The sequence below is a fragment of the Oreochromis aureus genome, linkage group 2, assembly GCF_013358895.1.
Source record: "Oreochromis aureus strain Israel breed Guangdong linkage group 2, ZZ_aureus, whole genome shotgun sequence".
Lineage (NCBI taxonomy): Eukaryota > Metazoa > Chordata > Actinopteri > Cichliformes > Cichlidae > Oreochromis > Oreochromis aureus.
The window spans coordinates 882,967-894,048 of record NC_052943.1 but is presented as its reverse complement, the minus strand read 5'-3'; the positions used below and the strand labels follow the sequence as shown (position 1 = coordinate 894,048).

Genomic DNA, 11,082 nt, shown 5'->3' with positions numbered 1-11,082 from the left:
GATGAACAAGTGGACCCTCAAATATAGCTTTGGATGTAATAACTACAATATAAACAGGCGTGATTCTGTCACTGTGCCATCCATGCAGGATAAAGCTCTATGGTGCATATGTCATCTAGGGAAGGACGGATGTTGTTTTGTTTTGCTGTGTTCTAATGTGAAGTGTTTATTTATTTTTGTATTGCATGTTTTGGTTATATCTGTCAATTTGTCCTGGAGAGACTCCGCCCTTTTCCCATTTACTAATTTGACACACCTGAGAGGAGAGCAGCGGGCGGTCATTTAGGGAGAGTGCTCAGAGACACGGGAGGGCTGGTGAAGGTTGGCGTGGAGCGGTGAACGAAGATACGATGCCAGCGAGCAGGGAAGTGGAGGGAGCGGTCCGGCTGCTGGAATAACTGGAGGCCAGATCACGCTACTGCGGGGACCTAGAGGCGGCGAGACGGCGCTCTACCTCCCGCGGCGAGACGGGCCGGTGCCGATTGGCGTGTTGCAGGGAAGCGGCAACACCCCACCCGGGGTAAGTCTCCTGACTTATCCCACTCTAATGAACTGTAGCCGCTATGAGAGTAGTGACTGTCGCTGCCCCTCTCTTCCAGCACGCCGGAGCGGAGAACACTGATAGGACGGCGAGGACGCCGCCGGGTTTCCCTCTTCTGCACCGCTTGCCTCGATTTTTAATTTTTAGTGACTTTTATATCGTGGCGGACGCCACTGGACTTTTAATGTTGTGTTTTATTGATTTTTATTGTGTTGTTCCGTGGCCAGGGTTGTTTTAATTCATTTTACATTTTTAACTGTTTAAATATAATAAATTATATTTTAGTCATACAGTTTTTTTTTTTTAATCTAGTCTATTCCCTTGGCTGCTCACTGCGCCGTCTGTTTTTGCGGAGGGTTTCCCTCCGCTCAGTAACACCTGTGTTAATTCTCAATCACAATTTCACCATTACATATAGAAGAAACCATATGTGAACATGATTCAGAATCACCACCATCATCTCTGGGCCAAGCTCATTGAAAATGGACTGATGCAAAGTGGAGACCTGTTCGGTCATTAAAACCAAAACAACGCCATGAGTACTGAACAGCAATCCTACATCAGATAAGAATGGGACATTATTTTTCTCCCAAAAGTCCACGTTGTTAATTAAAGAAGAGGGAATTGCACACAGTGGTCAAAATGACATGGTAAACATGCCGCTGCCATCAATTTCAAAATGAGCAAATATATAGCTCACTGCTGGCCCCGCCCGTGGCTCACACACCTGTTGGCGATCAGCTGATTCCCGACTACTATTTGAGGCTGGGCCACAGATCCTCTCATCGCTGGATGATTGTGCTACTGACGTTAGTCTCTCTTCCCAGCTCCCGTGGTCTTGTACCTTTACGCCCTACATTCGTGACTTGTGAGTGATTTTTCCCCTTTCTTGTTCCAGTTTACCTTCCCGGACCTGTGACCTCCCAGTTCAGGGGTCGGCAACCTGCGGCTCTTTAGTCCTTAAAGTGCGGCTCCGCCTGGTTTGGGCAAATAAATTAGAAGCATTTAGCTGAAGTGTATTTTATTTATGTTAGTTCTTTTTAACTCGTAGTTCTAAATTGGAAGATTATTGTGATATTGAAATATAAAAATAAAATTATATTCTATTATTTTTTCATCGCTCAAAATAAGAGTCACACTCGCGGAAGCCGGTGTACCCGCCGAAACGCCGTGCATTTATCGAGACTTTCAACCCCAGGTAGGCCAATTATGGATCTTCGGATCCACATTATGTCAGCAGCTGTTCTCCACCGTGAACTATGTTAAAGACAAACACCGTTCACGCCTGACAGATGACAGCTTACAGTCCTGCGTAAACTGACTTCGTACAGCCCCGATTTGCGGACTCTGTGCGCAGAGGTTCAGGAGCAGAAGTCCCATTGTAAACAAATCACGGCAGACCCGACGATGTTTCCATGAACATGCTTTTGAGCATCTCTTTATTGGGCACTTTTCTTTTCACACACGGTTGCTGTACGCATACAGCCGGCTGTAGCTTTTCAGCTCACAGCCCGACATACACCACCAACACAGCACAGATAGGCAGATGTAAAGGCAGCGAGGCGTGATTGCGGGTGTCGCTCAGGTGCGTCCGCCTCCCCTGCAGCGGCGCCGCAAACCACGCCCGCCGCGCGCATTAACCAGGTAAAATACATAATTAGGCAGAATTTTGCAAATATCTATTTTTCATCTTTCAGCAGCATAGAGCTTTTTTCCAATTATTTTTAAGAGTCAGGTCAAGGCTCCAACAGCCCAAAGGCGATATAAGGGTGTGACTGACAACAGTTTTTGTTTGCTACATGGATCATTTTAGTTCAGCTGGGTGTCTTTCCTTTTGTTATATTTCTTTAAGAGTTCAAAATGTGTTGATTACATAAATATAATTTAATTTTCTCTGTAGCACTTCATGGATTTCATAAGCAGCACACCTTAGTTGTTCACACAAAGCATAAAGATAAAAAACAATATATACAGTGTTATCTTCATTTTAGACGTCAAAAAGTATTTGCGGCTCCCAGTGTTTTCTTTTGCGTGGAAACCGGGTCCAAATGGCTCTTTGGGTGTAAAAGGTTGCAGACCCCTGTCCCAGTTGTACGAACGTGTGTGAGTTGGATGTGAGGACGTGAGCGAGCGTGAGAGAGAGAGCCTTCCCCTAATCCCTTGGGACCCTGGATTTTTTCCCCCATCACTGTATATATTATCGCACTGGTGTGTAAATAAACGGTGGTCTGAGACGCCAACCTGTTCTGCGCTTGAGTCCCTGCTTTCAGATTGTGACAGAATCATCCAGCCAGGAAATGGACTCAGCAGACTCGGCAGCCTCCATTCCCACTCTCGCCACCCTGGCAGCGATGCTGGAGCGACACGAGCAGATGTTTATTCACCTTCGTGGCGAGCTCGCTAATCTCACGCAGGCTGTGGCCCAACGAACACCCCTGCTGGCAACTCCACCTGCCGCCGCTCCTCTCCAGGAAGCCTCGGCCTCAGCAGTAAGTGCCACACCTCCTGCTCCTTCACTAATCCAATCTAACAGATTTCTACCTACACCGAAAGCTTTCTCCGGAGAAATTGATAAATGTGCTGGCTTCCTCACTCAATGTGCCCTTCAGTTTCGTCAGCAACCACAAGCTTTCTCTAATGATGGTGCTAACATCGCATATATCGTTCAGTTACTCCAGGATCGGGCTCTGATTTGGGCTCAAGCTGTGCTTCACGCCAACCCTGACATAACCGATTCTCACTTTCTGGATAAGTTCAAAGGCGTCTTCGACAGAAAATCCACCACGCTCACAGCCAGCCAGCGCCTGCTCGCGCTCAAACAAGGTAAGCGGAGTGTGGCTGATTTCTCTATTGACTTCTTCACCTTGGCTGAACAGACAAAGTGAGAGGAGGAGGCTCTTAAGAGTACATTGCTTTCTAATGTTAACGAAGAAATAAAGAAAGAACTGATGCTTCGTGAACTGCCTTCCTCCCTAGATGCGCTTATGACCCTGTGTGTCTGGCTGGACGACCGAGTGCGTGCACACACACGAACGGGACAGGAATCACTGGATTATCACAGGACCTCTCCAGCCGGCCGCGGGCCGCGTGACTCTAATATCTGTGATGAGGAGGAGCCCATGCAGCTTGGACACTCGCGGCTGACACCTGCAGAGCGCCAGCGCCGTCTGGCCACCGGTGAGTGCGTCTATTGCGGCCGTAAGGGTCACTCTGTCTCCTCGTGTCCGACGCTGGCAAAAGGGCGCGCTCACCAGTGATTGAGAGGGTGCTGGTGGGCGATCTGTCTAGTAAAAACCCTCTCCCCAGACTTCTCCTACCGGCCAAACTTCGAGTACAATCTGTTTTTGATAGGTTTGTAGCTTAACCCGATTCGCTGGAACGTTGAAGACAATGTAATTACACAGCAAAGCAAGACACGAGTAGGCAACGTCCTTTATGTTTTACGTGCACGGGAGAGAACTGGACAGGCGCCGTTCCTTCGCTTGACCCCAGTTGCTCTCATCCGCTCTCCCGTAACACTGCTCTTTTATTGTGGTTCATTAACATATGACATCTTACATAGGTATACATGTGAACAAAGAATACCTTGTGTGTGTGTCTATGTGTGTATATGTGTGGGGTCAAGATGTGACCCCTTGAAGACTCCCCAAAGCTGGTGCCAGGAGTCTAGCGGTCCATCTAAACAAAAGGGTCTTATGCTTAACCAGATACAGAGAAGGTGTCCTCCTATATCATAAAACAATAAGACAAGGCACGGCCTCTCCCATGCTCCCAGAGTGCTCTGGAATGCACACAACGTGTCTCTGCAGACTACTAAGGATCAAACCTCCTATCACTACACAATCGATTATATACTTCTAAGCATATGGCATAAATATTTCTAAGCATAAATGACAATCAACAATACAAAACCCTAACAGTTTTTCACTCGCTTTCAGTACTCATTGACTCTGGGGCTGAGCAGAACTTTATTGACACCTTGCTCGCCGCCAAACTAAACATCGCTTTGGAACCCTTGTCGCACCCTCTCCGCGTGCACGCGCTCTCTGGTCACCGCCTGCCCGATATCACTCATGTCTCGGAATTCCTTTCTCTGTCTCTCTCGGGCAATCACATGGAGAGGATTTGTTTCTTTGCATTCACGGCTCCGCTCACCCCGCTGGTTCTCGGTCACCCCTGGCTTATGCTCCATAACCCGCACATTGACTGGGAGAAAGGTGACGTTCTAGGTTGGAGTGTGAATTGTCACATGACTTGCCTTCGGGCAGCCACGTCACCCGTTCCGCTTCCGCCCTCTGACTCGCTGTCCGACCCCCCGGATTTCTCGGTGGTCCCGCGGGTCTATCATGACTTGCGAGACGTTTTCTGCAAGGATCGGGCGCAGTCCCTTCCCCCCCACCGACCGCCCGTATGACTGCGCTATCGATCTCCTTCCGGGGGCTCCGTTGCCGTCTAGCCGCCTGTACAGCCTCTCCCAGCCTCTCCCAGCCGGAGCGGGACGCTATGGAACGTTACGTCTCTGAGTTGCTTGCTGCGGGCTTGATCCGTCCCTCCTCCTCCCCGGTTGCAGCTGGGTTCTTCTTCGTGGACAAAAAGGATGGTCCGTTGCGCCCGTGTATCGATTATCGGGGCCTTAATCTGATCACTGTCAAGAACAAATATCCTTTGCCGCTGCTTTCCTCTGCTTTTGAGCAACTCCAGGGCATGACTGTTTTTACGAAGCTGGACCTGTGCAACGCCTACCACCTGGTTCGCGTCAGAGAGGGGGATGAGTGGAAGACGGCTTTCAATACTCACCAGGGGCACTTTGAGTACCTTGTTATGCCCTTCGGCCTCACCAACGCTCCTGCGGTTTTTCAAACCATGGTAAACGAGGTGCTTCGTGACTTTGTTAATCGCTGTGTCTTTGTTTACTTGGATGATATTCTTGTTTTCTCTAAGACTCTCGCGGAGCATCAGGTGCATGTGAGACAGGTCCTGCAGCGCCTTTTGGAGAACCGGCTTTTTGTGAAGGGGGAGAAGTGTGAGTTCCACGCGTCTGCAGTAGCTTTCCTGGGCTATATCATCGAGCGGGGGAATCTCCGGACCGACCCTGGAAAGGTGCGTGCGGTGGTGGACTGGCCAGTTCCCCCCAATCGCCGCCAACTGCAGCGTTTTCTGGGATTCGCCAATTTCTACAGGAGATTCGTTCGTGATTTCAGTAAGATCGCTCTCCCTCTCACTAAACTCACCTCTCCAAAAGTTCCTTTTCAGTGGGACCCTGCCGGTCAGCGAGCCTTCGCCCAGCTCAAGGAGAGGTTTTCCTCTGCACCCATCCTCCGGCAACCGGACCTCACACGGCAGTTCGTGGTGGAAGTCGACGCTCCCGACTCCGGGGTGGGGGCGGTTCTCTCGCAACAGGAGGATGGTAAGCTTCACCCGTGTGCTTTCTTCTCTCGCCGTCTCTCGCCCGCAGAAAGCAATTACAACGTTGGGGATCGGGGAACTCTTGACCATAAAACTCGCCCTGGAGGAATGGAGACATTGGCTGGAGGGAGCTGCTCACCCGTTCATTGTTTGGACGGATCACAAGAACCTGGAGTACATCCGTTCGGCCAGACGTCTCAATTCTCGGCAAGCCAGGTGGGCGTTGTTCTTTGCTCGCTTTGATTTCACCATCACCTACATGCCAGGATCCCGCAACGTGAAGCCGGACGCCCTGTCCCGGCAATTTTCCACCACGGAGGAGGAGTCGGACCCCGAACCCGTTCTACTGGCGGCCTGTGTTATTGGAGCCGTTTCCTGGGAGATTGACTCCCTCATTCAGGAGGCACAAGAGACTGAACCGGATCCCGGGACCGGTCCGGCTGGCCGCCTCTTCGTCCCTTCGGCTGTCCGCTCCCAGGTAATAATAATGGATTGGATTTCATATAGCGCTTTTCAAGGCACCCAAAGCGCTTTACAATGCCACTATTCATTCACTCTCACATTCACACACTGGTGGAGGCAAGCTACTGTTGTAACCACAGCTGCCCTGGTGTACTCCAGTGGGCTCACCCTGCCCGTTTCTCATGTCACCCCGGGGTCCTTCGCACCCTGTCTTTCCTTCTATGCTACTTCTGGTGGCCCGCCATGGCAAAGGACGCCAGGGAGTTTGTGTCCGCCTGTCCAACCTGCGCCCAGAACAAGCTGTCGAACCAACCTCCGTTGGGCCATCTTCTACCTCTCCCTACGCCAGGCCGACCATGGTCACACGTCGCTCTAGACTTCGTCACGGGACTGCCTCCCTCGGCAGGTAACACAGCTATACTAACCATCATTGACCGTTTCTCTAAGGCTGCACACTTTATCGCCCTTCCTAAACTCCCCACTGCTCTGGAGACAGCTCGGCTCCTCACCTCACATGTATTCAGGCTCCACGGGATCCCCGAGGACATCGTCTCGGACAGAGGACCACAGTTCACTTCCCGAGTTTGGAAGGAGTTCTGCACCACACTGGGAGCCAAGGTCAGCCTCTCTTCCGGTTTCCACCCGCAGAGCAACGGACAATCCGAACGGGCTAACCAGGAGCTGGAAGCTGCCCTCCGCTGTGTTGCCTCCCACAATCAATCTACCTGGAGTGAACAGCTACCGTGGATCGAATACGCCCACAACAGCCACACCTCCACCGCCACGGGCAAGTCACCCTTTGAGGCATCCCTGGGCTACCAACCACCTCTACTCCCAGCTGTCGAAGGTGAGCACTCTGTTCCCTTTGTACAGGCTCACCTCCGCAGGTGCTGCCATGCCTGGCGTGCTACTCGGGCCGCTCTACTCCGCACTAAGGAGCGCAACAAAGCCCTCGCTGACTGTCACCGGACACTGGCCCCTGAATACTCCGTCGGTCAACAGGTATGGCTGTCTACCGGTTTTGTTCCATTGCGGGCCGAGTCTAAGAAGCTGTCGCCTCAGTTCATTGGCCCCTTTCCCATAGCCTCCATTGTCAACCCTGTGTCCGTTCGCCTCAAACTACCACGCAACATGCGCATTCACAATGTTTTCCATGTGTCCCAGGTCAAGCCGGTGCTCTCCAGCCTGCTGTGCCCTCGCACCAGGGCCCCGCCGCCCCCCCAGCTCGTGGATGGTCAGCTGGTTTACGACATCACCCGCATCATGGACTCCCGGCGCCGGGGCAGGTGGACTGGGAGGGCTACTGGGAGGGTACTGTCATGGTCCCCGTGCCTGCCCAGCTGGCCTCACAAGGCTACACTTGTGTTTTGCTTTCTCTCTCCCTCTCCCCTACCTCTCTGCCTGGGCGGAGCTCACTGCTGGCCCCACCCGCGGAGCTCACTGCTGGCCCCGCCCGTGGCTCACACACCTGTTGGCGATCAGCTGATTCCCGACTACTATTTGAGGCTGGGCCACAGATCTTCTCATCGCTGGATGATTGTGCTACTGACGTTAGTCTCTCTTCCCAGCTCCCGTGGTCTTGTACCTTTACGCCCTACATTCGTGACTTGTGAGCAGTGTTGGGTAAGTTACTTTAAATTAGTAACTTAGTTACATTACTAGTTACTTCTCTAAAAAAGTAACTCAGTTACTTCAAGTTACTCGTTACTTTCAAAGTAACTAGTTACTAGGGAAAGTAACTTTGGTTTTACTCAGAATTCTCTTGTTAATGTGTTGCTTCTGTAACTGGATACCCAGCCAGACTGCCAGTCTTCTAGCTTGCTTACTTGCCACAAGTGCACTGTGCCACCTACCAACAGAAAGGAAAAATAATGCGCACATTTCCACGAGAGAAATCACGCCTGGACCGTCGTCGACCGCCGCCATGATTCTAGCCTGCTTTTTACATCCAACACAAAAACTGCAGTCGTGGTGCTTTTGATTGTACTCAGAACTTGGAAATTCTGCCTTCTGAATAGGAAGATGTAGGTAACACCAGACTGCAGATGAGCTGCATACAGAGCTGGACTGGGACAAAAAAAAAATCGTCCCGGGCATTTTGACTAGAGACCGCCCACCATTATAGGAAAAATCATAAAGCCTTTGAATGAAAATAAACACTGTTGTGACAGTGATGTACACTGTTCTGATGGTATATATGTATCAATCTATCAATTGTTTGTTGTAAGACTCAGATAATTATTTTTTTTTTAAAGCGAGACATTTTAAATGAGAATAATAAAGAAAAGTATTTCCTGTCCCCCCTTTCCCTGTTAATGCCCTACCTGGCCCCTGGCAACACTTTGCTAGACCCGCCCCTGCACAGTTACCAGCTGTCAGCTACTTAGAAAAGGATCCTGGTGTTATTTGTCTCTCAGAAACAGCTCATAACTTCCCTTCAACTCATTCATGTCACCTAAAAGGTAAACCTGTTTCTCCATCACCTGTTCAGCTCTGATGATTCAGTAAGGACATCTCCTGGTTTCATCTGCATGTTTCCCTCTCACCAGATAACCAAACCGATATCATGACCAGCAGCTTTACAGCTGTGGCTCCAGCAAACATCAGCTGATACTAGAAATTAATATTAAATAAATTCTAACAACAGCTGATCAAGCTTAAAGCGTGCTGCTGTTGTTTAACGCGACATCCGCTGGTTTCCTCTTTCTGGCGCAAAGTGGGCGATAAACAAACAAGAGAGAAAAGCCGATCAGCTGATCATTGATCAGTTTCGTGATTGAGGTAGAAACGGGGAGAATGAGAGAAGAAGAGGCAGCTGTGCAGCTCCAGCTTTGTGTCTTTTTCATTGTAGCTGAAGTCCGGGACAAACTGTGTTCCTTTTCACCTCAGTACGAAACGCGTAATATTTTCTCTGAATACGAGACGATTCTGTTTTTAGGGACGGTTGGCAACTCTAATAATTAACCGTATGAACAAAATAAAGTTCAACATCAGTAACATAGCACCCACCCAGCTGTATAGAAACTCCGTCATGCTAGCTAGCACATGATACGAAAATGTCAGCATACCGAAAATAAACTCCACCTAAACTTGTTTTATATCTGACTCAGATAGACTGCAGGTCATAACTTCTTACCTGAAGGTTCAGTTCACCTGACACGCGGACCGGCGGCTGCTTCGGGTCTCTCCTCTTGCCTCCCTTTTCCTTCATCCACCTGCTGGCCTCCACCACTTGCTAATGTTATTGAATCTGCGGAAGCTCGCGATATCCACCACACAGTAACGAGTAACGAGCCTATCTAAATCCCAGTAACGAGTAACGCGTTCCTGGTTTTGGCATAATAACTAGTTACCGTGCTCGTTACCACAATAATAACGTAGTTACTGTAACGCGTTACTTAATAACGCGTTAGTCCCAACACTGCTTGTGAGTGATTTTTCCCCTTTCTTGTTCCAGTTTACCTTCCCGGACCTGTGACCTCCCAGTTGTACGAACGTGTGTGAGTTGGATGTGAGGACATGAGCGAGCGTGAGAGAGAGAGCCTTCCCCTAATCCCTTGGAACCCTGGATTTTTTCCCCCATCACTGTATATATTATCGCACTGGTGTGTAAATAAACGGTGGTCTGAGACGCCAACCTGTTCTGCGCTTGAGTCCCTGCTTTCAGATTGTGACAAAATATCCAAATGCCAAAGTAAGAGAAGACAACACTTAGAATATTCACAGGAGATAAAAAAGGGTAGATAACCCGATTTAAAAATCAGTCATATGAATGCAAACTGTCCGATTGTTAGGTGATGACATATGAATCCTGCTTCCAGGTCCAAACTACTCTGCGTTTATTAAGGTTGTTGGGTTTTTAACATGTTTTAATGCTTTATATCTTGTTCTATTTAATCTGAACAGGCCCTTAAAACCAGAAAGTGATCACTGTCGGCCTCTCTGGGTTTTTATTACCGCTATTCATCGGCAGCACGTTTTAAAGCTCAGTTTTTAAACCCTTACGCTGTAACTACAGCCCAGCCCATGCAGCAGTATATTAATGACTAACCTCGTATTGTGGATGGATTATCTCAGTTGTTCTCCTGACTGAAGTTTGGTCCGTTTACAGCATCCTGCCATGCGATTGCATTTGAAAGGGACATTAAGTTGAAAAAAAGTTAGCGTTCATCCTCCAGCTTCACTGTGTTTATGTTATGCTAACATAGCTGTGTAGCTAGCGATCACGTAGCACATCATTATATACCAGCTAGCCCAACTTCAGTAACCCTACAAACGTCACTGCTGTTTAGTTTTCTGTCTTCATTTATGTTGGAAGTGATAGCAGAGCTGTATGTTTGAATTTTTCAGAAATATCTCAGTCAGAACATGCTATATCATGCTTAGGTGGAAGCTAGCGAGCTAACTTCCTGCTAACATCTAACTCCGCTAAACTTTATGAATTCTGTTTTCATGGATGCCTGGATGTTAAACTTAATTGTTACACCTGGTAAAGCAGCAATGCTGATCAAAGAATTTAGACAGTTTTTAGCTCTCAGTGATGCTGCAGTGTTCGTTTGACTTTGGGACCTGAAGTGGAGTTTGAACCCGGAAACAGCTGATGACGTCAGCCTGAAAGAGCGGATACTATGAGATCTATTTTTGCATTTATTTTTCAGTTCATCTTTTTTCAG

General features: G+C 49.0%; 1 protein-coding gene across 5 annotated transcripts; it reads left to right on the top strand.

Moving 5' to 3' along the window:
• The first annotated feature begins 1,204 nt into the window (after positions 1-1,204).
• On the top strand, positions 1,205-10,035 carry LOC120443624. 5 transcript variants are annotated; one of them, XM_039622613.1, is made up of 6 exons: positions 1,205-1,409; positions 2,799-3,030; positions 3,295-3,364; positions 3,518-3,718; positions 7,574-8,032; positions 9,867-10,035. In XM_039622613.1, the coding sequence occupies exons 2-5, from the start codon at positions 2,839-2,841 to the stop codon at positions 8,020-8,022; spliced, it is 912 nt and encodes a 303-aa protein (XP_039478547.1). In that variant the 5' UTR covers positions 1,205-1,409; positions 2,799-2,838; the 3' UTR covers positions 8,023-8,032; positions 9,867-10,035. The 5 variants fall into 5 exon arrangements, with proteins under 5 accessions (XP_039478547.1, XP_039478535.1, XP_039478556.1 ...); XM_039622601.1 differs by having other exon boundaries at positions 3,211-3,364; XM_039622622.1 differs by lacking the exon at positions 7,574-8,032 and having other exon boundaries at positions 3,211-3,364.
• Positions 10,036-11,082: the final 1,047 nt, after the last annotated feature.